Genomic DNA, 27,589 nt, shown 5'->3' with positions numbered 1-27,589 from the left:
CACCCCAGCGATGGGCTCAGGCTCTCTGCAGACTCAGGCAGCGTGGTTGCGGGGGTCACACGGGGGGGCAGTTTCCCGCACCCCAGCGATGGGCTCAGGCTCTCTGCAGACTCAGGCAGCGTGGTTGCGGGGGTCACACGGGGGGGCAGTTTCCCGCACCCCAGCGATGGGCTCAGGCTCTCTGCAGACTCAGGCAGCGTGGTTGCGGGGGTCACACGGGGGGGCAGTTTCCCGCACCCCAGCGATGGGCTCAGGCTCTCTGCAGACTCAGGCAGCGTGGTTGCGGGGGTCACACGGGGGGGCAGTTTCCCGCACCCCAGCGATGGGCTCAGGCAGGTGTTTCTGAGTCAGTCCCCCCTGCCCGCTCCGGCAGCCCGGGTCGCGGTCCCCGGGCGGGGAAGGGGCCGGCCCTGGCTCTGCGGCGGCGCGGTCCCGGCGGCGGCAGCCCGGCCGGACGCGGCGGGCGGGCGGCGATGGCAGCGGCAGGCGCGGCGCGGGGCTGAGCCCGCAGCCCGCAGCCCGCCCCGGCTCCCCGCCATGGCCAAGCAGTACGACGTGCTGTTCCGGCTGCTGCTGCTCGGGGACTCGGGCGTGGGCAAGACCTGCCTGCTCTGCCGCTTCACCGACAACGAGTTCCACCCCTCGCACATCTCCACCATCGGTACGGGCCGCGCCGGGCCTCGGGGGGCTCCCGGCGCATCTTCCCCCCCGCCGGGGCGCCGGCGCGCTGATTCCGGGGGCGCTGGGCAGGTGCACAGGTGCCGGGGGGGCTGGGCATGGGGCTGCGGGCGTTGGGGGCAGGGGTGCACTGATCGGGGGGGCTGGGCGTGGGGATAGGGGACCAGGTCTGGGGGGGTGCACTGGTGCTGGGGGGGCTGGGTATGGGGCTGTGGGCGTTGGGGGCAGGGGTGCACTGATGGGGGGGGCTGGGCATGGGGGTAGGGGACCAGGTCTGGGGGGGGGGTGTACACTGGTGCCGGGGGGGGGCTGGGTATAAGGGCAGGGGACCAGGTCTGGGGGGAGGGGTGCACTGATGCTGGGAGGGCTGGGAGTGGGGGTAGGGGATCAGGTCTGGAGGGAGCAGGCGCACTGGTGCTGGTGGGGGGCTGAGGGTGGGGGTGGGGGACCAGGTCTGGGGGGAGGGATGCACTGGTGCTGGTGGGGGGCTGGGCGTGGGGGTGGGGGACCAGGTCTGGAGGGAGGGGCGCACTGGTGCTGGTGGGGGGCTGGGTGTGGGGGTGGGGGACCAGGTCTGGGGGGAGGGACGCACTGGTGCTGGTGGGGGGCTGGGCGTGGGGGACCAGGTCTGGGGGGAGGGACGCACTGGTGCTGGTGGGGGGCTGGGTGTGGGGGTGGGGGACCAGGTCTGGGGGGAGGGACGCACTGGTGCTGGTGGGGGGCTGGGCGTGGGGGACCAGGTCTGGGGGGAGGGACGCACTGGTGCTGGTGGGGGGCTGGGTGTGGGGGTGGGGGACCAGGTCTGGAGGGAGGGGCGCACTGGGAGCCTGCCCGCTGTGCAGCATCGCGGCAGCTCGTTGGGTCCCTGCGAGGGCGCCCGGCCGAGGGACCCGCGGGGGCGGCTGTGGCTGAGCGCTCGGTTCCGGCTCTTTGTTCATCCCCGCGCTGCCCCGAGTGCGGGCGGGGGAGGGGGATCGATGGGCCCGGGATGAGAGAAGCCGCGGGGGAGGGGAATCGATGGGCCCCGGCCGGGGCGGGGGGGGAGAGAAATGTGTGGGGCCAGGCTGGGAACTGCGGAGGAGGGAATCGATGGGGCCAGGCTGAGAGTCATGGGGTGGAGGGGTAAATCGGTGAGGCTGGGTTGGGAACCCTGATCCTTTCCATGGAAGCTCTCCCAGCTCTTGGGTGAGGGGCTGCTGCTGGGGGCCCTGTCACCCATTACCCACTGTGAGTAGCCCCTGGCCCCTGGGGGGCACCGGGGGAACCTCAGCAAGGTTTTCTGGGTGCTCTCTACCCACAAAGGGGCCCCTCGCATCTGCCAGAAAGCCTCCCAGTGTGGTTGATGCGGTCATTGCTCTGGGCTCCTCCTGGGCACGGGGGGCGGGGCAAAAATCTTGCAGGCCCTTGGCCTAATGTCAGGGGGCAGGGGATGAATCTTGTGTACCCCGGTCCGGTGACTCCTAAGGGGGCTGGGGGCTGCAAGCCCTGCTGCTGGAGCTCCTGGATGTGCTGTTCTAGCTAGTCCCTCTTAATCGCTTCCAAACCTGCCTTCGCCTCCGGCGTGAGGGGCTCTGGAGAAGAGTAAAACAGAGGCCCTGGCCGCGCCATGCTCAGGAGAGGCCCTCTGGCGTGTGGGGCTAGGGTGATCAGGCTGGGTGCCGGGGCCGGATTCCAAATTGGGTTTCTCCCCTTCCCAAACCGGGGCGTAGTGTGGCTGTGCGGTTGTGGAGCAGTCGCTGTGCTCTGCCTGAGACCTGGCTGCATGTCAGTGACCGGTGTGTGTGTGGATTGGGTGGAAGGTGCTATTTGAAGTCCATTATTCTATAAATCCACCATGCAGGCTGCCATCTTTTGCCAGGGAGCTTGCTCCCAGGGACATGCCACAGAGGGGCTGTTTTCGGCCTTTAGTGTCTCGTCCTCCCATCAGTGAGCTCTTAACTCAGCAGTTAACCAGAAGGTCCTTGTTCTGCGCTGCCCTGTTCTGTGCTGGGGGATCCTTCACCCTCCTTCCGTGAATCCTGCCCCAAGGGCAACAGATGTGGCAGGGACTGAGTGCTCTGCTCCATTCAATCAGCTGGGCCATGGGGAAAGAAAAGAGCTCCTTAGCAACTGAATCTTTGGGGCTCCCAGGGCATGGCTGCTGGTTCCCCTCCCAACACCTTCCCTCCCCCAGGAAAAGGCTCCGGGCCTTGGAGCGGTTCCTGTGTAAAGAGGCTGGGACAGCTTGGAAAGGCCCCAAGGAGAACAGCTGAGCTAGAGCGGAAATGATTGCCCAGTGGTACCTGCTGCCACTGAGACCAAGAGCATAGCAGGGCCCCAAAGGGCTGGCCACGAGCGTGCCCCTTAAAAACTTCCATGGCTACGTTAGATGGGATCATTTCGTGTAGGGAACAGCAACCCCTATGCTTCAGGGCCACGGGCTGCTGGGAAAGGGCCGTGGCCACGGGCTGCTGCGGCTCGAGAGTGGGTGCAGGCGGGCGCTGAGCCGTTCCAGTGGGCTGCAGCATGAGGTTAGGATCCCCCACTGGGCTGCAGCGCCCCTTGCCCGGTGACGGGACAGATGTTTTCCGGATCTGGTCGGGAGTGGGCAGAAAGTGCTGGGCAGTGGCTTGAGAAACCCCTCCGTTCCCTGGGGCGTGTCCCTGAGCTTGCTTTCTGCTGCCTCCTTTCCTGAGCCTCTGCAGGGTTGAGGAGAGGGTTAGGGGCGTGCTCTAGGCCTGGGCCAGCCCCTTCCCACAAGCCAGGGTAACGCCTTTGATGTGCGCTGCAAGCTTCTGGCTTAATAAATTGGCTTCCTGCAGAGGGGAAAGGCTCAGATTCTGCTAGCTCTGATTGGTCTGATCTGACCGCTCTTTCTTACTTACCTTCTGGCTCACGGAGCTCCTCCAGCACTGCACCGCTGGGCAGTGCCACCTAGTGGACTGGGACTCAGGAGGCCAGCTTGCCACTGACCTGCTGGATGACCATGGGCAAGTCACTTTCCTGCTCCGTGCCTCAGTTTCCCCATCCGTACAATGGGGATAATAATACTGACCTGCTTGCTGTACAAGAACTAGGTGGCATTATTTGCTTTCTGCTCTTTTCCTTGGATAGTGTCACTTGCAGCCTGGCATTCAGTACGGTCGTCCAGGGTACTGGTAGGTGAAACCCCAGCACGCTCTCCTGTACCCAGGGTTGTGAGCCTTCCCTGACAAAAGGTGCAAGGGAAGCTTTCCCTTCCTGGTGGCTGGCTCCCCAATCCATGAATATACACTAGGAGAGAAATAGGCAGGAGCTGTGATCAGTTGACCGGACTAATTGAACATGATTAGAAACACGGCTCTACAAAATTCCGCTCACTCCATCCACAGCCCTTGGTTCCTCTGCAGTGGGTGCTCTCCTCCTGCGAGCTTCCAGAGAAGCAAAGGGAACCTGATGTGCTGTGCCCAAGAGCAGTACACTGGGCGTGTACAGGAGGTCAGATGCCTCTGGTGAATCAAGCTGCCAGGAGTGGCGGCTCTGCCCCCACCTCTGTGCCCACTCAGGGCAGGGCAGCTGGAAGTGTTCAGAGTTCCAGGAAACTGACGGGCTGAACGCTTAGAAATGCAAAGCTGCATTGGGTTGTGCCAGTTACCTTCTTCCCTGCAGCAGTTTCTCCTTCCCAGGTGGAATGGCCTGCCCCCCTGCGGTACGGCCGACTGGCTAGTTCCCGAGTGTAAGGCGAGAAGGGAGTTAATCATCTCTAGACTGACCTCCCGTGTAGCATTTCACCCCAGTGTTGAGCCCTAAGACTTGTTAGACTGAGGCATTTCAGGCCTCGGGAGGCTAGCCTGTTTGAGCCCCAGGCAGAGACCAGGAGGGACCGAGAGGCCACCATCGCCCAAGGCTCCTGCAATGGCAGGGAATGGATGGGGGGGCCACGCCCAGCTGATTGCAGCAGACAACTTGTGCCCAATGCTGCAGAGGAAGGAGACCCCCCCCCCCAAGGGGGAACATTCCTGCCTGACCCCAGATCTGGTGATCAGCATACCCCAGGGCATGTGAGCAAGAACCAGCCAGTTAAGAAAGAGGATTCTCTGGTCCATGTCAGAGCACCAGACTACCGTATTCAGTGTGCTGTCTCTGGCTGTGGTTAATTCTTGATGCTCCAGAGGAAGGTGTTGGGGGGAACCCCAGAATACATCTGGCCAATTGTGCATTGGGGAGGAAGGGAAGAAGGCAGAGGAGGAATTTCTTCCTGACCTGTGCAGATGACTGGCGGAAGCCCTGAAGCATGAGGTTGAATTATAGTCATTGTCTTAATTCAGAGCTGCAAGTGTTAGGAGTATGTTAGGAGCAGGCAATTCTGTTCTCCCCACCCCCCACCCCCACCCCAGCGTCTGTGAAGCAAGGGGATGGATGTAGCACCTCTGCAGCAATTCAGACCTATCCCCCCTGCACATGCTGGCTGTAGAAGTTCTCCTACCAGCTGGATTAAAGCATAGGGCAGCTAGAACCAGGAACAGAACTCCTGACTATATATTTCCAGCTTTGCCATGGCTCTGTTGGGTGACCTGGGGCAAAGACCTTCCCATCTCCATGCCTCAGTTTCCTTTTCCACCTGGTGTCTGTTTAGACTGTGAGCTCTTTGGGGCAGGGACTGTTTCTGCACTCTGTGCAGAGCCCCGCATGGTGGGAACCTGATCTGCGTTTAGATGCTCCAGGCGCTACTGCAATACCCCTAATAATGAATAGAACCACCCTTCTCTCCTCCCACGCTTCCGGTTTCTACTATCATATGGCTTGTTTTCCACCCTCCTCTAATTTCTCGCTCCATAGCTGATGCTGAGCATTTGCTGGCATTGATACACTATCACTCTGTCAGGGGCACAGATACCCTAATCCAGATCCACCAGGCAGGGTGTCAACTTTCTGCTTCCCAGAGCAAAGGGAGGTGGCTGGGGGGTTGAGTATGGATGGCTCAAGGAGAGGTTTTGAAAGCTTCACAAACTATTTTAGGAGCTCTGTAAATCAGGCAGTGAGTGTTACAATAATCATCTATCAGCTCCACCCACAGTTAAGGTTGCCTGACACTTTCCATTATAAGACCCTTTTTTCAATTGCTTACAACTTTGCCAACCTTTAACTGTTTGTGCTGAAACTTCCCACACTGGGTGTCTGCCTCAGGCTGAATCTCTTTGGAAAGTTTCAGCAAAAATCATTCAGCCATTTCCGAGAATGAGGCTAGGAAAAACATATTGTTTTGCCCATGTTTTTAAAAAATCATTTCATTGAGAAGCGCTAGCGCCTCCTTGCTTTCGGGCAGGGACTTGTGATTTGGCAGGGGGCTTGCCCTGATGTTGCGGAGCCTTTTGCCATCCTGGTGAAAACTGGTCTATTTTTGGCCAAGTTATTAAGCTCTTGAAAAAACTCCTTTTGCAGGGGCACAATAGAGTCTTGAGTCTGGCAGCTAAACGCTCCAAAGATTCCGCCTGTCCTTAGCTGCCCCATTCACGGGCTGAGCGGGGTTCTCTTTGCAGTTGCACGGGCATCTTTAATTCTGGGATCACCTAACCCTTGTGTGCTGGTGCAAGCCTTACAGCGCTTTTGGTCTGTATCGATTATTTATATTGCAGTACTGCCTACTGGCCTCAGTACCGCCTAGTGGCCCCATTGTGCTGGGTGCTACACAAATATATAAAACATCACAGTCCCTGCCCCAAAGAGCTTGCAGTCTAACTGGTCGAGACAAAGGGTGCTATGGTCACTCAGCAGGTCGGTGGCAGAACTGGGAATGGAGCCCAGGTGTCCTGAGTCCTAGCCCAGTGCTCAATTCATTGGACCATGCTGTCTCTCCAGCACCTGTAAGTTTGACTTGCCAGATTTATCCTGAAGACAGAGGGAAAATGTGAGTGTCGGGGGTTTTATGGCCAGCATTTTAAGCATTCACACCTCCCATTTTTGAATTACAGGTCACTAAAGTTGCTTTGTTTGCTGTTGACATTGGTCTAATGCTCCCTCAGGTTCCTCTAGTCTAAACACAGCTTGTCCGACAGTTTTTCGAGATAGTGCATGAGTCTCCACGTAGGTTTAACTGGCTATTTTTGGAGAGAATAGAGTCTAATAAGTCCGGTTATTGTGGACTTTTGTGGGCCTTGGCTTGCTCTCATTAATATATCTCTGGGATTTATCACTGACTTCAGTTTTGGCTGTTTTTACCTTAGATAGGCTGCGAGAGATCCAGAATGGTAGGGATCCAAGTCCATATTATGGTAGACCCAAGTCTTATCCCCTCCGTCACATTGCCACTCCGATAGAGGTGCGTTGGTTATCCTACCTCTACCCACGAAACACGCTCCCCGCACAGTGCTAGGGACAGATCCCAGGATTCCGATCACCATCGTTCTGCTGCTGTGAATAATTGTGAGTGTGTCCCCACCCCACCTCCCTCCCCGTGGTGTCTACCCCCTGTGGTGGCCTCCCCCCAGAGGGGATGGCTCCTTGGAAAACCTTGACTATCTGCACTCCCTGGAAGGAGTGGGGGTGAAGCGAAGTGACCAGTAGGGTTTGACTCAGCCCGTGAGAGAGATGCAGTGAGCTCCATGTGGCTTGTGTCGCTGATGTATCGCACGAAAGGACCCCCAGGCCTTCAGAATCAGGGGCACAGGCCTCCAACCATGATACTGGCTTAACACCCCTGGGCTTTCGGACACCGATCTGTTTGAAGGAGCTTTCTCTGTGCCAGGAAACCCCAGCTCTAAAGGACCAGACCTCTCCCCTGTCTGGAAACTTGGCGTTCCTCAGGAAGGAAGAGTCTGGCTGAGTCATCTGAATTCGGGTGATGGGGCTTTATGGAAAACCACAAGCAGGGGAATGTAGGGGAGACTGGTGTATGGGGTGGTGAGGAGAGCAGGGGTATCGGTGTGCGTATAGGGGTGGGAGGGGCTGGAGGGTGGGGGGTGTAAGTGGGGGCATTTGGGGATGGTGGGAAGGGAGGAAGTGCAGGAGGTTGATATGTATGTAGGGGAGGGCACCTGGGACCAAGAGGGATTTGAGGGGGCAGGAGGTAGAGGTGTGAATAGGATGTAGGAGAAGGGGTATCAGGGAGGCATTACAGGGACAGAGAGGTATGGGCACCTTGGAGGGGCAGATATGGGGGGAAGGCTTAGATGACTTGTGGGAAGTGACTGGGGCCTTGAGAAATGAAGGAGAGGATGGGTTTGGGGGAGCGGAGGTTAGGGGGGACATGTGGGTTTGTGGGGCAGGCTCTTGTGGCACCATGTGGGGGGGTGCTCTCCACACACAGACGTGCCCCCATTACAGGCATAGTCTCCGCACTGCTGGCTCAGCCTGGGGGGTCGCAAAGCCCCTCCCAACAGGTGCCATGGGGCCAGCGTGCCCAGCAGGAGCGTCCGACCCTCACAGCCCCTTCCTAGGAGGTTTGTCCATGGCTTGCACGTGGCCTGCAGGCCGCTGCGGTTCAAAGGATCCCTGCAGTCGGGCGGGGTCTGTCTGTGACGGTAACCCTCCTCTCACTGGGCGCCCACTTCGTGACGGGGTCCCAGGCTCCTTGCTGAGTGCCTCAGCCGTGTGCCTGGGCAGTGCTGGTACTAAAGGAACCCGTGTGACTGGCACGCGGGTAGCTGCAGTTTGCCACAGTGACTTTTGCCCCCCCAAAAGCAGCTTGTGCCCCTCACTCCGACAGGGCTGTGACGCTGCCCCTTGGATCGCCCAGCCTTGACCCTCCCCCAGGTGGAGCACGAGCGGCTGCGCCTCTGCCAGAGTGTGCCATCTTCCCGGGAGATCGCGGGGAGGATAAGAGGCCATGCGCAGGACTGAAAGGACCCTGCGACCTCTGGGCCCACAGCAGGCAGGGACAGAGCACTAGACTGGCATGGACACTGCCAGGAGAGGAAGATGAGGCCACTGGTCAGACCCAGGGGAAGGCTGGCTGGGCCGGCAACCTGCCTGGGCACTTGCTCCACCTCGCTCTGGCTTCGCCTACCAGCTCTGCGGGGCAGCTCCATTGTTCTGCAGCTGTACAGCACCTGGCACACCAAGGGCCGTCTCCTGGGCAGCGTTGCGATACAAGGGATCAGACCCAGCTGTAAAATGGTCTGCAGTGGCGTTAATCCCCGCTGCTTTGCAGAGGGCTCTCGGACTCCTGTCAAGCGCTTGCTGGCGTGTGGCTGGGCAGTGCTTCAGAAGCATGGAGCAGCCCCTGGCATCAGCTGGCTGAAATTTCTCTCCTGGGACTGTTGCTCTGGCATAACTGCCTCCCAGAGCACTGCCTGAGTCCCTAGATAGCGCCACTGATGGGGATTGTGCCCCGTAGCACCGCCGCCTTGTGCTGTGCTGGTTAGCCCCTCTGGGGTCGAAGGATGAGACCTGGCAAGGTGGGTGATGTAGCTAGTCAGCTGGGAAAGGCCTCCAGCTGAAGACAGATGGCTGGGGGTCTGGTGGCAACATCTCTGTGAGCATGGTCGGAAGGAGTCAGTCGTACTACATGGAATTCCCTAGGGTGACAGGTCTTGCTAAACAAGCACGCTGGCTTGAGAAGTGAGGCCTTGTGAATGGTCAGGGCCCTGGAATGGCGGGGCTGGAGACAGCAATGTGCTATGGGATGGGTGTCCCACTGGTGAATGGCAGGAATCGCCCCTTCCTTCGCCAGGAACACGTCCTGAAATGTACAGAGGAGAAATGAGCCATCTAGGCCCAGGCTCACGCTGATCACGGAGGCCCGTGCTGTTGCTCCTGGTATGAGCTTGGCTCATGGAGACATCTAGCACTCCCTTGCTGTCTGTTCTAGATAAGCTCTTATGCTGTGCTCCTCACCGTCCTATCTGAGTGCCTTCCCGTTGTAAGGCCTCAGCAATATGACTAACTTCTGTCGTGGTTCTCTCCTCTCCTCCCCACCAGAAGAGAGTGCAGGGAGTGGCTTGTTTTGGTCTGGTTTTCCAAAACATTAGAAGAGATTGTTCCTAGAAGCGTGCCTGGCCCTTGGAGCAAGGGTGGGGAAGGTTGGGAGAGAGCTTAGTTCCTAAGGGAATTTGATCCCCAGGTTGGGACCGGCCCCAGAGGACGCTCTGTCTCCTGCACAGATGGGCTTTGCCCTGGTGGCAGCAAGTCCTGCTGGCCTGAGAAGCGGAGCTGCCGGTTCTGCAAGGCAGGCAGCTCATAAGAGATTCCTCGAGTCCAAGGCCAGAAGGGACCAGTGTGATGATCTCATCTGACCTCCTGCGTGACCCAGGCCAGAGACCTGCCCCCAAATCATTCCTAGTGCAGAGCTGTGAGAAAACCATCCAGTCTTGCTTTAAAGACAGTCGGTGACGGAGAATCCAACACGACACTGAACATTAAGACATTGTCAAATATTGTATCGTGGATATGGATCTCTGCTCATACAGCTGCCATGTGTACCCGTAAACTCCTGGGAATGGCAGAGGTCTCTTAACTTCCTGCCAGGCTTAGAAATGCACAAAAACTAGCTTTGGAAAGACCCCAGGCCTCTGTCTGGGCGGGGCCAGTCCTGCCGCAGCCGCGAGCATGAACTGTAGGGGCTTACTTGAAACCCAAGCTGCAAAAAACACCCCACTGCTGCAGTCTCTAGCTACACGGCACAGCACAGCTGGGTCTGGCCTGCCTGCCCTAGGGGAGGTGTGGCCAGGCGCAGCCCCGTCTCTGGGATGGGCAGGAGCTGGCACTGGGCTCAGGAGGGGATGCGCCTCTGTTGGGCTGCAGTGAGCGGGATGTCGCTCGCACAAGCCTCCGTCCACATGCAGCCGTGTGGGGCGGATTCGTAGGGCACCGAAGTGGGTGGACCACAGGTTTCCTGCCCAACTCTGAGGCTGGCCGATATTTTAGCTGCCCTGGGTAAATTCCAAATGAAGCTAGATCGATGTGAGCCGATTTTAAGTGTCCACACCTGGGTTAACTCTGATTGAACTAATTCAACTGGGTACGATTTGTGTGTCGATGAGGCCTCGGGTTGGATTTCCACCTTCACTGAACTCAAACAAAGCAGAGGAATCATTCTACTAGGGTCTGTAAAAATCCCTTTAAGCTGCTGAATGTTGGGCCTAAGCAACTGGCAGCATCCCACTCAGAGGCTGCTTTGCTGCATTGATCTTGGGGCTCTGGCTCAGCCAGGAGTCCAGGGATCCCTGGGTGGGCATCTTGGGCAGGAAGTCAGACTCGATAGAATGGGCCCTTCTGGCCTTGCTCTCTGGAAAGCAATCAGCTGATCTGGCAGGCCGGTGTCCTGGTGCCGGGCATGGGAGGCACCCTGCATACCGCTCCAGGTGACTGCGCAGAGCACGGGTTCCCTGATCTACCAGCACATAACGCAGGCTGGCTATTGCAGGTCCATCATCTGCACGTCTTTGGAGGGTGATGGATGAGACATGACGAAGCTATTGTGATCAGAAACAGTGGCTGTGGCTATTTTTGGCTTCCCGAGGAGCTCTTGGGATGTTGAGCTCTGATTTGTGGGAGAGGTAGCCGGGCTCGGCAGCTATGGCATCTTGTAGCAAAAAGCAAAGGAAATGTGCATTTGCAAATGTGGTTACATTTAAGGTGTGTGTGGAGGGAAACAATCCCGGAGGGAACTAAAAACACTGAGTTTCCAACAGAACGAATAACCTCTTGTTCAGTTTATTTTATGTCTCCAAACAGTGGTGTATTGAGGACTGGGTTAGAGGTGCAAGCTATCACTTTAAGAGTTGGGGTGTTTCCTGGTTCTGCTTACTGGCTGGGGCAGGGGGAGGGGGCGTCAGCCTCAGCCTGGAAGAAGCTAGGCTAGTCCAGGGCGAGGCGAATGGGCCGCTCTGCCCTAGGGAGCAGCCTGTGTTGTGGGCAGCTCTGTGCGTTATCGTTCGGGATTCGAAGGGACACGGTCATGTTACGTTCCAGCAAGAAAATCTAACTTCTCTGTGTGTGCTGTGAACATAACACACATGGACATTGACATGGGCCCGGGCAATGATGCCCAGCACTTTCCATAAAGACAGTTGCTTAACGCTTTGCAAAACTGTTCCCGTTCGGGCCGAGGCTTAGTGTCTGCTGCAGGCTGGATTTTACTGGAAAGTCTCAGCACAAAGGGTGCGGCCTTACCTGAGAGCAAAGCTAGGAAGGAACAGCGCGCGTGGCCGGTGTCCAAATTCTTTCCCAACTGTTCCTGGTTTTAGCACTTCCCTGGTTTGGAGCCGGGACCCGAAATCTTTTCGAGTCCTGGGATCAGAAGGGCTCTTCACCTTCTCTGTGACAATCTGTCCAGATCTGGCCCCAGTGCTGAGCCATGGGAACTGCCACTTGCCCAGACACAGGAGAACTTGTGCTTGCTCTTAACACTCTGCTGACTCCAGATGCATGGCACATGCTCCCAAACCTGTGTGAGCTGCCTGGGCCGGCCAGCCAGCCTGCCTCCTGCATCAACATACTCTCGAGCCTAGAGAAGCTGCACTGGACTCCGAGTCGGGACGTCACGAGTCTGAGCCCCTCTTCTGCTGCCTGTTGCTCATGCTGCTGTGCATTTCACAGCCCTTATTAGTAGGCTTCATATCCTGACTCTCCGAGGCAGGGAAATATCTTCCCATGTCTTTCGGGTGACTGACATTTGCATAAGGTCACTTCTGGCAGAACTGGAAATGGGACCAGAGTCTTAGCTGCTCTGCCTCTCAGAAAGCACCTGCCGAACCTATGTGCTTGGCTATGCTGTTAGGAACCACGGCTCTGATTGCTAGGCCCCACTGCCGGCCCAGAGGCAAGGAATTCGGATTCCCAATGTGCCACTGCTGTGTGTAGCCCACTGGCAAAGTGGGTGTTGCGTGACGTGCTGGTGGCTGGCCCACAGAGATGAGTCTGCGTCGCCGCCGGTTAGCACAGGTCTGCGAAACCTGCTACTCTTTTAGCCCAGATGTTGGCCTCTTGTGCTGTAAAGGCGAAAGTTCTGGGTTCAAGCACTGAGAGAAACAAGCGTGTGATTGTGTGTGTCATAATGCTGCTTATGGGGAAGGGGACATGTTGAGGAGGTCGAGGCAATTCCTGCCTCTCGAGAGCTTGACTCTGCAACCTGAATATCTTTTGAAGTATTCTGGTTTTAGTGGGTTGTGCAGCCATGCTATCTGCTGCAAAACCCGCAGCAGGGTTTGTTATAAGCCTGACGTCGCGTCCACTTTAAAATCCCAAAGGTCCTGTCTGCTTTGTAATCGGCAGGTCAGATCTGGAGCTGAGGTAGAGGGGTTTTCTGGAAGACCTTAGCTGATCTGGCAGGGGGGTTCCCGAGAGACTTCACCCCGAGCACAGTGGCGATTCTCCACAATCCCCTCTCTTGAAGCAGCTTTGTGGAGAGCTGCTGCTGGTAGCAGGTAGCTCATGTCCGAGCTGGGCGTGGCCCCCTTCGTGCAACCAATGTAGACATGATGCTTTCAGCAAAAAGTCAGAGGTGGTTGTTATTGTTGGACCCCCGTTGTGCTAGGCACTGTACAACCACCGCAAAGCAGGCCAACGGCATATTGGGCTGCATTAGTAGGGGCATTGCCAGGAGATCGAGGGAAGTGATTATTCCCCTCTACTCGGCACTGGTGAGTCCACACCTGTAGTAGTGTGTCCAGTTTTGGTCCCCCCGCTACAGAAGGGGTGTGGACAGATTGGAGAGAGTCCAGTGGAGGGCAATGAAAATTATTAGGGGCTGGGGCACATGACTTAGGCGGAGAGGCTGAGGGAACTGGGGTTATCAAGTTGCAGTGGGGGAGATTTAGGTTGCATATTAGGAAAAACTTTTTCACTAGGAGGGTGGTGAAACACTGGAATGCGTTACCTAGGGAGGTGGTGGAATCTCCTTCCTTAGAAGTTTTTAAGGTCAGGCTTGACAAAGCCCTGCCTGGGATGATTTAGTTGGGATTGGTCCTGCTCTGGGTAGGGGGTTGGACTAGATGGCCTCCAGAGGTCCCTTCCAACTCTGTTATTCTATGATTCTATGATTTAGTCTGCAGAAGAGAAGAGTGAGGGGGGATTTGATAGCAGCCTTCAGCTACCTGAAGGGGGTTCCAAAGAGGATGGAGCTTGGCTGTTCTCAGTGGTGGCAGATGACAGAACAAGGAGCAATGGTCTCAAGTTGCAGTGGGGGAGGTCCAGGTTGGATATTAGGAAACACTCTTTCACTAGGGGGGTGGGGAAGCACTGGAATGGGTGACCTAGGGAGGTGGTGGAATCTCCATCCTTAGAGGTTTTTAAGGCCCGGCTTGACAAAGCCCTGGCTGGGATGATTTAGTCCCTAGCAGGATTGGTCCTGCTTTGAGCAGGGGGTTGGACTAGATGGCCTCCTGAGGTCTCTCCCAACCCTGATATTCTGTGATTCTATGAAAGAGACTGACCTGAGCCTCTCTCCCTCTCTGAATAAGTGGGCTAGGAAGTGCTGAGGAGACATGCGTGTCAGGGACGGTGCCTCATCGACTAGCCATGCTTGGAAGCTTAATGCTAACTTCAGAGAGCAGGGGGCTGGCCGAGTTGAGTAGGTGATGCTCCCCTCCATCACTGCATTCCTGAAGCCCGTTTATGGAGAGCTGCAAACACAAAGCCCAGAGAACTGTCCGTGCGACAGGGGGGCCCTGTGAAGCAGCGCTCTAAGCCTGCCTGTGCCAGCGTCTCCAGAACGCCGGCCTGCTCCCCGCAGGACAGTTGAAGATGATGCTGTTGCCTAGTGTGGAGAGCAGCCAGGCTGGGGCCGGGGCCCTGGCTTACCCAGACTGCATGCAGGGAACTGGAGCCTGTCCCACCCACATCCCAGAATCCTCCTCTAACGCCCATCCAGGTCTCCCAATAATGGGGGGTGGTTTGCGAACTCCTGGCTGAAATCCAACAGATCCTGGGGGGCTGCGGGTGCTTGGGGTTGGAGTCCTGGTGATGCGGGGTGCACAGATGCCAGTGGGGATTGTGGGATTGTATGGCTCAGGGGCACAGGGACCCTTGGGAAGTGGGGAGGAGGCTGGGCAGGAAGTGAGCTGAAGTCCAGGGCGTCAGAAGACCTTCATCCCCCTGCCCTCCTCTAACCACTGCACATGCTGCCCCCAAGGGGAATGCGCTGCTGGAGCTGAGCAGAACCCGGTCCGCTCTCCTGTCCATGCCCTGGCCCTCGCCCCGGTATCCCAGACTGGCTGTGAGCTGGAGAGGAGACACTGGGCTGTGTCCAGCAGGCGTGGCTCCCACTGACTCCAGTTATACCAAGGCACCTTTCTAGCCCTCAGTGGGGGTGGGGGGGGCGAGATGCTGGGTAGAGCATCCCAACTCAGTCACTAGTCTAGCACAGCCCGGGTGACACGGGACGCATGGGCCAATGGAAGTCTCTGCTCTCCGTGCCACACGCGCGTGCCGAGAGGGTGTGGCTGTCAATTGGCTGGGACACCTCCCCGTGTCAGGCACGCCCCGTGCCGCGGCTCCTGCAGTGCACTTGCTAGCAGCATGGCAGCGCCGCTCCCCATAACGCCTCTCTTCTCGCCTCTCGCCCAGGGGTCGACTTCAAGATGAAAACCATAGAAGTGGACGGTATCAAAGTGCGAATACAGATCTGGTGAGTGCTGAAGCCGAGGGCCGGAGGGGCGTTGGGCAAGGGTGTGGTGATCCAGGGCCGGGACCCTGCTGAAGCTCACCAGCTGAGGTCCAGCTGGGCCAGTACTTTGTTTCAAGACCTCTACAGAACATGTGGCTGCTGCAGGGAGGGGTGGCAGTCGGAAGGGGGTGCTCTTCTCCCCCAGTGCCCCTGGGGTTGTTAAAGATACCTTGGCAATCTCTGCAAGAGCAGGCACATTGGTCTGCGTTTCCTGGCCCAATTCCATTGCGGGTGTGTCTCCCTGAATCTCGCTGCCTAGTCTCCATCAGTTGCAGCATTCCAGTTCGCTTCCCACCCTCAGCTGTCCTGTAGTGATGCTGTGCTCAGTTCTTCAGCTGCCATGTCCCTCTGCAGAGGTGGCAGCATTGCAGTGGTGATGGATGTTGTGTATGTAGTGTGTGAACTGCTCTGGGACCAAAGGTGCCCCGTAGACAGAAATCTCTCATTTGGGCAGTGGAGGCCACAGACGGACAACTGCAGCTGGGGCTAGGAAAACTCCACCACCACAAACCGGCTGCTGCACGCTTGTCCATGGGTCGCAACCCTCCCGCTGCTGGCCAGTGCTGGAAGCAGGCTACAAAACTGAGTGGGCCATTGGCCTCAGCCTGCAGTGCCCATGCAGCTTCCTTAAAGGGCCTGGCTCTGAGCTGCAGGCCCCAGCGCACCAGCCAGCTGGAGGGCAGCAGTTCGGTCCCAGGGCACTCTCTGTGCTGTCTCTGTAGAGTGCTGGGTCGCAGGCCTGCCCACCTTCCTGCCGACAGACCCTGCCAGTTCACAGAGAGGGTCTGGGGAAGGACAGAGCCAGAGATGGGAGCTGCTGGCTGCAGCGCTCCCTGGCAGAGGTGTCAGTGGTCACAGCTGTCCCGTGTCCATCCTGGCACTGCCCACCCACCCGCCGAATAGCCAGGTGGCACAGCAGCTAATGGCACCAGGACAGAGCACTCAGATCTCTCCCATCGAAGGTGGAGAGTGTGTGTGTTTGGGGTGTCTGAGATGAGCCCCGCTGTGTGTGCCCATCCGAGACCCTCGGAAGGTACGTGGCACTGCTGCCCCTCCCCTGGAATTCGCAGCTGCAGCACTGACATGGGGCTTGGCTCCGTTTGGCACCAATGACCAGCCCCCACTGATGCCCCATGAGTCACCTGCCCCATGGCTTGTGCCCACCTTGGGTTTGCAGCTGCTCTCCCCCGTCCCCTCCCCGTGGCACTGTTTGTTCTGTGGCTCTTGCTCCCACCCTGCGGCAGTCGGAGGCGCTGTATCCCCATCAGGGGTCATGGCGCCCAGGGAACGTCCGCAACTGACCCGACCTCTGCTCTGCTGCAGGGACACGGCGGGCCAGGAGCGGTACCAGACGATAACGAAGCAGTACTACAGACGAGCCCAGGTAATGCCACCGCCCTGGCTCTGACGGCGATACCGGGGGTGGGCGGCACACGTCTCTCTCTAGGCCAGACATGGGCAAACTAGGGGCCACATCTGGCCCGCCGGACCGTCCTGCCTGGCCCTTGAGCTCCTGGCCGGGGAGGCTAGCCTCCAGCCCCTCCCCTGCTGTCCCCCCTCCCCTGCAGGTACACCGCCGCCCGGGCAGCGCTCTGGGCAGCGGGGCTGCGTGCTCCTGCAGGGCAGCGCCGTAGCGTGTCTGGCTCCGGCCGAGCGGCACGGCTGCCAGACATGCTGCTCCGAGCGGCATGGTAAGGATAAGGGGCAGGGGGCCCCAGTGTGGGGCAGTCAGTGGGACCTGTAAGACCTGCTGCTCAGTGGGTCACGCGACCCGGCAGATTCCTGATGACCCTCTGGCACCATTCCAGGCCAGTGTTTGGGCCCCCAGCTTTCAGTGCTCAAGGAGCCGAGGGCAAGATCTGCTCTGCCAGAGACTGAGGGAGTCGGGTGGGCAAATGGCACTGTGTATATGGGGTTCTCAGGGTGCCACCGGGAGCAGGCTTGTGAGAATCTCTGCCCTTCAAGGTTTCTGCACCAGGGCTAGGCTGATGGGGCTAGGGCAGGATCCTCCCCACCCCTCCGAGCCAACCCTGCCCCAAAGAACTCAATAGACAAAGGATGGGAGGAGACACTGAGACGCAGGGATGGGGAAGGGATCCACCCAGGGTCACCCAGCAGGGTGCTGGCAGAGCTGGGGATGGAACCCAGGTGTCCAGAGTCTCAGGCTCTACTGACTAGGCCATGCTGGGTTCCCTTAAGGCTAATTGTGGCCTGTCCTAGGAGGCCACCAGGGGTCCCTGCCCACGCCCCACTGCCTCCCGGGGAACGGGGGTCCCTGCCCACGCCCTGGTGCCTCTCGGAGGGCTGGGGACCAGAGGTCCCCACCCATGTCCTGGTGCCTCCCGGAGGGCAGGTGCACAGGAGCACATGTTATGAGGGAGGGTGGCCTCTTCTCTGCCCCAGTGCACTGTGGGTAAGACTATCCTCTGCTCCCCCACCCCATCCCCTGTGTGCTGGGTCTCGTTGCAGGGGATATTCTTGGTCTATGACATCAGCAGCGAGCGCTCCTACCAACACATCATGAAATGGGCCAGCGACGTGGATGAGGTGGGAGTCGGCTCAGAGCCACTTTTCTTGCCTGGTGGCCTCTGGCTCCTGAGCGCATGTGGGGAGGGGGTCCCTGCTGCCTGAGGCAGTGTCCTGGTCTGGACGGGCTGAGCGGGTGGCCTGTATTGGGGCTGAGCCCTGAGCAGCGAGACACGGCAAGGCCCCCAGCGGGGCAGTGATGGAGCTCAGAATAAGCTTGGAGCGAAGAGACTGTTTCCTCTGGGAAACTAACAACTGGAGTCTGGCTGCCAAGCAGGCTCTGCTGGAAGGGACCCTCTGGGGCAGTGAACAAGTCTGCAGCGGGCAGGGCGGGGAGACAGCAGGGGGCATGGGGCTCTGTCGGTGCGTGGAGTGGGTTGGCGATGGCCTGCAGTGTGCGGGATGGGCAGCAGGGGCTCTGCCAGTGCGTGGAGTGGGTTGGCGATGGCCTGCAGTGCAGGGGATCTGCAGTGGCAGCAAGCAGTGCAGATTGGCGATGGCACGTGGGTTGCAGCCAACCTGCAAGGCAGGCTTGTGAGAGCAGCGAGCATCAGGGCACATGTGGCAGGAGAGTTGGGAGGGGGTGTGGGTGCAGGGTACAGATCAGCTCTATGGAAACTGTGGGACCTGTGGCAATGGGTTTGTAGACCGGCTGGTTTGTATTAGCTGCCTCGTCACCCAGTGGGAACAGCTCAGGCACTCCCCCTGGGGATAGGGTGCAGGGCACCTGTGCCAATAGCCCCGGGGCAGTAACTCAGCCACAGTGCATCCAGAACGGGCCCCCATGTGGGCTCGATCCCTGTGCAGCATCCAGGGCCATTGATTGAAGACCTGACCCCTTGAAATGCCCTCCCTGCAGCAGGCCAGGGCCTGGGGACTCGGAGCAGGCCTGCTGCCTGGCCTGTGCCCTGCCATGTGGGCATTGCTCCCAGCAAATGCTACTGGGGGTTGAGCCACTGTGGCCAAGGCCATCGTGAGCAACGGGTGATCCTGGGTGCCCAGTGGAGACCCCTTAGAAGGGCTCAGCTGTCGGACGGTGCTGAGCGCTGCCCTCTGGGTCTGGCCCCTTCAAGGGGTCTTAGCTGGGCCCCTGGGTCACTTGTCGCTCCTGGACATCTTGGCCTGTCGCTGCTGGGAGCCTGGGGTCGCTCCCTGCGGTGCGGCGGAGCTGGAGGGAGGCGGCGGCACTGGGCAGTGCACTAGGGCATGCTGGGAGCCCCGGGATTGGTCCTTGCAGTGGGGGTAGCAGGGTGTGGCTGGGAGCCGTGGGGTCGTTCTCTGTGGTGTGATGGTGCTGGGGGGTGGGGGTGGGGGGCACTAGGCAGTGCCCCAGTGCATGCTGGGAGCCCTGGGGTCATGCCCTGTGTATCTGTGGAGCTTCAGGAGGGGGCCAGGCAGTGCCCCAGTGCATGCTGGGAGCCCTGGGGCCCTGTGGTGGAGCTATGGGAGGGCTCGGCAGTGCCCCAGTGCATGCTGTGTTGGGCTAACAATTTTTCCCTTCCCCCCCAGTATGCACCGGATGGGGTCCAGAAGATCCTCATTGGGAACAAAGCGGACGAGGAGCAGAAGAGACAAGTGGGCAGGGAACAAGGCCTGCAGGTGAGCGGGCCTCACAGTGCAGAGCATGTCCTGCTCCCCTCAACGGGTGCCCATGCCCTTGCTCTTTGTGGGGGCCACACCCCACATACTCTGTCTTCCGGGCCCCACCCTACCCCCGGTCGGCCTCCAGCTGCTCGTGTGCTCCCGGCACTCAGGAGTGAGCATGCATGTCTGGAGGGGGAGGGTGGACTTGTCTTCACTGAGGTTGGCAATCAGTGCCCTGCTCGGTGACTGTCTAAGGGACTCTCTTGCCTTCCAGCTGGCTAAGGAGTACGGCATGGACTTCTACGAAACAAGTGCCTGCACCAACTTCAACATTAAGGAGGTGAGAGCCCAGCAGTGTTCTGAGATGGGGGGGCGGGCGGGCTTCTTTCCTTGCCATCAGACGGGCGAACCTTGGAAAAGAGCCCAGAGCTGGTGGCTTCCCCTGCTCTCTCCAGACTGGATTTTGAGCTGATCCCTCAGCTGGCCCCACCAGTCTCCCAGGAGTTCTTCTTTGGCCCAGGTCAGAAACCGGCTGTTCTCCCAGAGTTGTTATTGTCTTGTCCCATGATCGTTGTCTCAGGCCAGGAATCTGGAATGAATTTGGCAACGTATACAAGGTCCTTGGTAACAGCTTGATCCAAGGTGTCCAACCCTAAATAGCTTCACTTTCCTTACAGTAAGAACATCAGAACGGCCATCCTGTGTCAGACCAGTGGTCCGTCTCACCCAGTCTCCTGTCTTCCAACAATGGCTGGTGCCAGGTGCCCCAGAGGGAATGAACAGAACAGGGCAATTATCTAGTGATCCATCCCCAGTCATCCAGTCCCAGCTTCTGGCAGTCAGAGGTTTAGGGACACCCAGAGCATGGGGTTGCATCCCTGACCATCTTGGCTAATAGCTATTGGTGGACATAACTTCCATGAACTTATCTCGTTCCATTTTGAACCCAGTTATACTTTTGGTCTTGACAACATACCTGGGCAACGAGTTCCCCAGGTTGACTGTGCGTTGTGTGAAGAAATGCTTCCTTTTGTTTGTTTTAAACCTGCTGCCTATTCATTTCATTGGGTGCCTCTGGTTCTTCTTGTGTTATGTGAAGGGGTAAATAACACGTCCCTATTCACTTTCTCCATCCCACTTGTGATTTTATAGACCTCTGTCATCTTCCCCCCTTAGTCATCTTTTTTCTAAGCTGAAAAGTCCCAGTCTTATTAATCTCTCCTCACACAGAAGCTGCTCCATGCCCCTAATCATTTTTGTTGCCCTTCTCTGCACCTTTTCCATTTCTAATATATGTTTTTTGAGATGGGGTGACCAGAACTGCACACAGTATTGCAGGTGTGGGCGTACCATGGATGTATATACTGACATCATGATATTGTCTGTCTTATCATCTATCCCTTTCCTAATGGTTCCTATCATTGTTAGCTCTTTTGACAGCTGCTGCACGTTGAGCGGATTATTTTCAGACAATGACTCCAAGGTCTTTCTTGAGTGGTAACAGCTAATGTACATCCCATCATTTTATATGTATAGTTGGCATTCTGCTTTCCAATGTGCATTACTTTGCATTTATCAAATTTCATCTGCAATTTTGTTGCCCAGTCACCCAGTTTTGTGAGATCCCTTTGTAACTCTTCATAATCGGCTTTGAACTTAACTATCTTGAGTATTTTTGTATCATCTGCAAACCATGCCATCTCCCTGTTTACTCCCTTTACTCGATCATTCGTGAATATGTTGAACAGCACAGGTCCCAGTACAGATCCTTGGGGGACCCCACTATTTACCTCTCTCCATTCTGAAAATGACCATTTATTCCTACCCTTTATTTCCTATCTTTTAACCAGTTACTGATCCATGAGAGGACGCTCCCTCTTATCCCCTGACAGCTTACTTTGCTTAAGAGCCTTTGGTGAGGAACCTTGTCAAAGGCTTTCTGAAAGTCCAAGTACACTATATCCACTGGATCCCCCTTGTCCACCTGCTTGTTGCCTCCCTCAAAGAACCCTAATAGATTGGTGAGGCATGATTTTCCTTACAAAAGCCATGTTGACTCTTCCCCAACAAATCATGTTAATCTCTGTGTCTGATAATTCTGTTCTTTATTATAGTTTCAACCAATTTGCCCGGTACTGAGGTTAGCCTTACCAGTCTATAACTGCTGGGATTGCCTCTGTAGGCCTTTTTAAAAATTGCTGTTACATTAACTACCTTCCAGTCATCTGGCACAGAGGCTGATTTAAGTGGTAGGTTACATACCACACTTAGTCGTTCTGCAATTTCATGTCTGAGTTTCTTCAGAACTCTTGGGTGAATACCATCTGGTCCTGGTGACTCACTACTGTTTAGTTTATCATTTTGTTCCAAAACTTCCTCTAATGACACCTCAATCTGGGACAGTTTCTCAGATTTGTCACCTAAAAAGAATGGCTCAGGGATGGGAATCTCCCTCACATCCTGAGCCATGAAGGTCGATGCAAAGAATTCATTTAACTTCTCTGCAATGACCTTGTCTTCCTTGAGTGCTCCTTTAGCACCTCCATCATCCAGTGGCCACACAGACTGTTTAGCAGGCTTCCTGCTCCTGATGTACTTAAAAACAATTTACTGTTAGTTTTTGTATCTTTTGCTAATTGCTCTTCAAAGTCTTTTTTGGCCTGCCTTGTATTATACTGTTACGCTTGACTCACCAGAGTTTATGGTACATTCCAAAGCTTGGGCAGGTATTAAAGTCTGCTCCCAACACTTCTTGCAGAGTGGATATATCGTGGTCCCATCTCTATTGATTTTCATTCCTGTCCACAATCTCATGGTCGAGGATGCGATTTTCCGAGATGCTCTGATATTAGTCAGCGGATCTGTCATCTTTTGACCATTAATTTCAGCCAACATTTCCCTTGATAGGGTGTCAATGTCTCCAACTCTCAGTCCAACCTGAGTTCCTGATCTTTCAGCTTTGGCCAGGTTATCAGCTGCCTCGTTCCCACGTTCACCAACCAGTGATGGAATCCATTGATAAGTCAGGGTATTGCCTTGTTTTCCAATCCTCTGAGCCGTCTTACGACTCACCCTGTAGATAGCGTGGAGTAAGTTCTGCCCGCATTCCCTGGTCAGAGCCAGGATGGGTGGAGGGGCAGGAAGGGGGATGTGGAAGAGTGGGATGAAAGGAGAACACAATGGTGAATGTCAGGAACTCTCCATTGTTTGCATCACAATAGCACCAAGAGCCAGCTGGAGGTCCCGGAGGGAAGATGGGGAGACCAGCATCCGAATCTCCCAGGTGCCAGCCTTATTGGCTGGCACCTTACAGTAGCATGGGCTGGAGGAGGGCAGGGTGAGGGGGTGCTGTCAGCCTGGCCAGAGCGCCTAACGCTGGGCTCTCTCCCGCAGTCCTTCACCCGGCTGACGGAGCTGGTCCTGCAGGCTCACAGGAAGGAGCTGGACGGGCTGCGCTCGTATGCAGCGGACGAACTGAACTTGGCCGAGCTGGAGGAGGAGGAGTGCAAACCCGAGGGGGTGGAGAACTCTCCCAAAGCCTGCTGGTGCTGAAGGGCCCCTCTGCTGCCCGGGTCTCCCTGCCCTGCCGCCGGCCTGCTCCGCTCCCTGCGCTGCTGGACTCTCCTCGGGCTCCCTGGTGTGTCTCCTTTGCTGTCCCCTGGGTCTGCCGTGCTCTCTAGGTTCCTCCCGACGTGCTGTGTGTGCCAGATGTCCCGGTGCATTTGTGGTGTCCCCCCAACCCTCAACCGGAGCAGGATCAGCCTCGCGTGCGGCCTTCCTAGGAGGCACCCACAGGCGCCGGCTGGGCTTCGGCTCTGGCTGCACTATCCAGGGATCGCTTCCTTGTGCTCACAAGGACTCCATTTTGCTGCAGAGTGAAGCGGCCGGGACTGCTGGGCAGCCAGTGCCAGGCCTGGCCGCACACGTAACATGGGCAGAGAGACTCGGAATCACCTCTCCTGCCCTTCCACTGCCAACGTGCCCTTCTTCAGGTGGGGCATCCACGGCTGCGGCTTCATAGAGGGGCTTTGTGGACATGCGGCTCTGGCTGTCTCAAACACTCTGCCTCCTTCTGCCAGTGTCCCCGGTGTCGCCAGCCTGAAGGCTCCCAGCAGCGCTGCCGCAGACGCCTGTCCGTGCGGTGGGTGGCCCTGGGGCTGCCTGGGAGCAATAACCTCCGCCAAACTCTCCCCACCTGCTCGGCTTCCTGCCGTCTGGTGCCCAAACAGGAATCCGGGAGCCCCAGGGAAGCGGCTGGCCTTCCCAAGGGGCTGATCCCTTCCGGCTCTCGGTGGGAGCTGCGGCTGGCCAGTGCCTCTGCGAATGGGACCACTCCTCTAGGTGCCCATGCTGGGTATAGGAGCCTTGTGGCCAGCTGCTGGGCTCTCCGAGGCCGGTGAGTGAGGGGGAGAGAGGAGGCATGGCACGTAACCCCACGGGCCTGTCCCCAGCCGCTCAGTGCCAGTGCGGGCTCTGAGGCCATCCTGGGCCCTAATGGGGTCACTGCTGTACTGCCCAGAGACTCCCAAGAGCTCTGGCAGCTAGTGGAAGGTGTCCCTTGGCTCGTCTCGGCTTGCCTGGGCTGGGAGGCAGCAAGATGCCAGACCCTGGGATTGTTAGCCTGGCTGGGGGGCTAATGATCTCTGGAGGTTTGTTTGGCCGTGTCCCCCACAGGCCCGGGTAGAGGTGAACCCCTTGGGAGGACGTACACCGAGGCCTTCCTCCACTCTGGACTGGCCGAGGAGAGTCACGTCACGAGTCACTCAGGCCACGTGTCCAGTTGGCTGGATCCCGGAGGAGCTGTCTGCCACCTGTTTATTGCCCGCCCTGCCGGCCATCCAGAACGTGGCAGAGATCTAGAGCCAGTGCTGGGTCGGCCCATCCTGTTCCTGGCTCTTGCCTGGCCGGCCCAAGGCCTGGTGCACTTGGCATGTTCCCAGATTCTTGAGTCTGATCCGCCATCTTCCCCTGTGGGACTGGGCCTGGCCCAGCCAGGGGGTGAGAGAGCATCTCTGGTCCGTGCCAGACTGAGCCTCTGCACTGCATGGTTCTGAGTCCAGTTCCCAGCCTATGTCCAGGAGCTTCCGCAGGGTGGCCTGCATTTACACGCAGGGCAGTGAAACGGGGGTTGTCCTGTCCATGCCACTGGGAGCTGAGCTGTAAGGCATATCCCTGCTGGCGCTGCTCCTTGCCAGCCAGTGCCCGGCTGGCAGACAGACCCTGCTTGCTTTGCGCTCTGCCCCTCTGTCCATTTCTTAGGAGGCTCTTCAGAGCCGGCAGACACCACTTAACCAGCCGGGAAATGGGCTTGTGCCCCCCACAAAATGTGTTAAATTGTGCTCTTTATTTTCCACCCCTTCCCCCTTCTGGTGTCCGAGAAGCAGGGGATTGTGGGAGCCTCAGGAGGGATGGGGGTGGGGGTCTCACTTTGCAAGTATTAACCCTTTCTGAGCCCGTGCTGGCAGTTACCCACTACACCAAAGGTGGTGTCAGATGTATGGGCAGGACTGAGTGTCTTCCACATGCCCTGCTCGAGGAGGGCTGCTGAGCTAATCAGAGGCCTTGGCTATGGCCCTCCCCCACCATCCCTGGTCATCCGAGGCCCTGGGCAGGGCAGGCCCGGGAGAGCGCTGCCTGCTGCAGTCCATCCTATTGTCCCACCACAAGGGGGCGCTCTCCGTAAAACCCAGCGGGGACATGGGGCAGCAGTGCAGGTTCAGGAGCCCTGCAGGAAAGCAGGCGCTGAAGCCAGAGGGCTGGGATGTGATCGGCTCAGCTCTCCTGCCCCTCCCTGGGCCGCTCGCTGCTGGCGAGGCGCCCCGGAGCCCTTATCTGAAACAAGGGGGAAGCAGGGGCTCGCAGAGCGCTGCAAAGGGGAGAATGCTGCGGGCGAAGGCTCCCTCCGTGCCCCTGCCAACGGGCAGCGGAGGGGGGTGGAGCATGCTGCTGGGGGAGGGGGAGAGGGCGCCCGTCAGATCCTTCCTTCCTGCTGGGGTTGCCCCATCCAGCAGGGATCTAGGAATCCACCCGTGTATTTCCACACTCAGCCTCAAGGCCGCGCTCTGTACCGAGCTGGGAACTGCTGCTGCCAGAGGTCATTAGGCTCTGGCTCGCTCTCCCCTAGCTGCATGGCTTCTGGGGGGCTCCACGTATCCGCGAAAGCAGCACTGACTGCCCCATGCAGGAAGCCTTGGCTGTGAGGGGCGGCGGGCCTGCTTCTCTTAGGCATTGCCTGGGTAGGTCCTGTTGCTGGTGCTGGACCGAGAGGCGATGGTCTAAACCTCTCTGCAGCTGCTGTGTTGCTGAGCTGGCTCGGTGCAGAGCGCCGTGAGTTACCCTGATGCCGGGTGGCAGTAAGATTGCACTGTGGGCCGTCAGATTCCTAGAGAAATGCTCCCAGCTCTTCGATCCAACTCCTCCAGGCTTCCTCCGGTGCATGGATACTGCAAGGCCCCCTGAGCCGGGTGTCCTGCCTGCCCCATGACCTGTTAGCCATGGATCTTTGTCTCCAGCAGCGACTGTCTGTGCATCCCATCCTGAGGTCCTGTTTGAAAACACAAAGCTGCCCCCGTGAGTCCTCGGCTGTGTGTGTCCCCCTTCCGCCCGCGGCGCCCTCTGCCCGTCCGGGGGGCCTCCTGTGACCTATTCCTGGAGTTCATTATTTTAGACACAAATGTTTACAAAATAAAGGTGATTTCAAAGCAGGGAGGGGGCTGCCTCATTCCTGCCGCTTCTCTCTCTGGGGTCTTGCCACCTGGAGGCGGAGCCCTGAGAGGAGGAATGGGACTGCAGTGAGTTTCAGGGCCTGGCCCAGGTGGGCACCTGGATGGCCAGATGCTGCTGCTGCCTCTCGCTGGCGCCAGCTGCTCTCTGGGGCTGGGTGGACAGTGCAGGCCCTGGTGCAGCACATCTCTCCTGGCCCCAGGGCGCCCTGGGGCACCGCAGCTGCCCTGTAAGGCATATCCCTGCGAGGCGGTGCGCTGAGCTGTTCCTTGCCAGCCCGTGCCCAGCTGGCAGATGGACGGGGGTGGGGACAGAGCTGCCGTGGTTCTGCAGTGGCTGTGAGCTGTCTGTCCTCACTGGCCAGCTCTGCCCAGCAGGGTGGCACAGAGGGTCGGTAACGCAGGCGGGAGTCTGGCCGGAGCCACCCCATCTTGTGAGATGTTTTGCAAGTGCAGGCTAAGAGCCTTTCCCCCCCTCCTGCCCCGCCCCTCCTGGGCAAAGCCAGGACTGACCCCAGGCTTGGGTGCTACAGACGGTAACCACAGCCCTGCCACTGTTCTGTGTCCGCACTGGCCTGGGGCAGCTGTCCATGGGCACTAGCAGCAGCCAGAAAAAGATAAAGTCGGACGTCAAACCCTCGTCAGCGTGGGCTCTGGTTTCTCCCCTGCCCCAGGGGTGGCTCTGGTTCCAGGCAGCTGCACGAGGACCCGGTGGGCCGGCAATCGGATCCCACTGTCAGTAATTCCAGCTGCTTCCGCCTGGGGCGGGAGGAGCTGAGCACCTAGGGGGCATTCCCTTGGGGGGGGCCAGGACAAGCACCCAAGGGTGTTCCCTTTCCTTGAGGGTGCGGTGTCAGATGGGCTGAGCACCCAGGGGCAATTGTTTGTGCTGAAACTCAGGGCGGAGCTGGAATTTTGGCTCCCAAGCAAGCCTTGACCCTGGGTCTCCTACGGCGTGTAAGTGAGAGCTCCCGGGAGCCGGGCGTAGGCACCACTTGCAGCTACTGCAGCAGGGTTTGTGGTTCCCCGGCCCCGGGGGTGACAGCAGGACAGAGCTCCGGGCACTGGGGCACTGGCCCCGCTGAGAGCACATGCGCTGACGCCCACTTGCGGGAAATGAGCTGAGCTCCTTGTACACCTGCCTGGCACATGGGCAGAGCCCTGGGCAGCCACAGGGGCGGCCTGCTGGCACCTTGGCTCACCCAGCTGTCCTTCCCCGGCTGGCTGTGAGCTGCAGCTCCCACCAGCACCCCGGGCCTAGTCTAGTCTGGCTCTTAGAGGAAAAAAAACTCTTTGCTGGACCCTCTGCCTTGGCAGCAGGAGCAGAGCCCACTCCTGGCAGCGTGTGTGTGTGTGTTGGGGGGGGGCTGGTACCACACGAGCCTCCCCCCGGGGTGTTGTTGCCCATGGCAGCAGAAGCTGAGGCAGGAGGCAAGCCTGGCAGGACAGCACTGGGGCGACGGAGGGAGTGGGCCAGCCTCGGGCCCAGCCAGTCCCCGGCCATGCGCTGGCCCAG

At 58.2% G+C, this 27,589-nt stretch overlaps 1 protein-coding gene across 1 annotated transcript; it reads left to right on the top strand.

The window, feature by feature from the left end:
* The first annotated feature begins 471 nt into the window (after nt 1-471).
* On the top strand, nt 472-26,052 carry RAB15 (RAB15, member RAS oncogene family). The gene is made up of 7 exons (XM_074954493.1): nt 472-661; nt 15,142-15,202; nt 16,565-16,625; nt 17,711-17,788; nt 19,277-19,366; nt 19,626-19,691; nt 22,745-26,052. The coding sequence occupies exons 1-7, from the start codon at nt 538-540 to the stop codon at nt 22,901-22,903; spliced, it is 639 nt and encodes a 212-aa protein (XP_074810594.1). The 5' UTR covers nt 472-537; the 3' UTR covers nt 22,904-26,052.
* The last annotated feature ends 1,537 nt before the right edge of the window (nt 26,053-27,589 follow it).

This window comes from Natator depressus, chromosome 6, assembly GCF_965152275.1.
Source record: "Natator depressus isolate rNatDep1 chromosome 6, rNatDep2.hap1, whole genome shotgun sequence".
NCBI lineage: Eukaryota > Metazoa > Chordata > Testudines > Cheloniidae > Natator > Natator depressus.
The sequence above is the reverse complement of the archived record's forward strand: the minus strand, read 5'-3'. Positions and strand labels throughout refer to the sequence as shown.

Bases quoted from the DNA above. Each gene is read 5' to 3' on its own strand.
- RAB15 (XM_074954493.1), top strand. From the start codon at position 538: ATGGCCAAGCAGTACGACGTGCTGTTCCGGCTGCTGCTGCTCGGGGAC. The intron at 16,626-17,710 runs GTAATGCCACCG...GTCTCGTTGCAG, and splicing joins AGTACTACAGACGAGCCCAG to GGGATATTCTTGGTCTATGA. The intron at 19,367-19,625 runs GTGAGCGGGCCT...CTTGCCTTCCAG, and splicing joins GCAGGGAACAAGGCCTGCAG to CTGGCTAAGGAGTACGGCAT.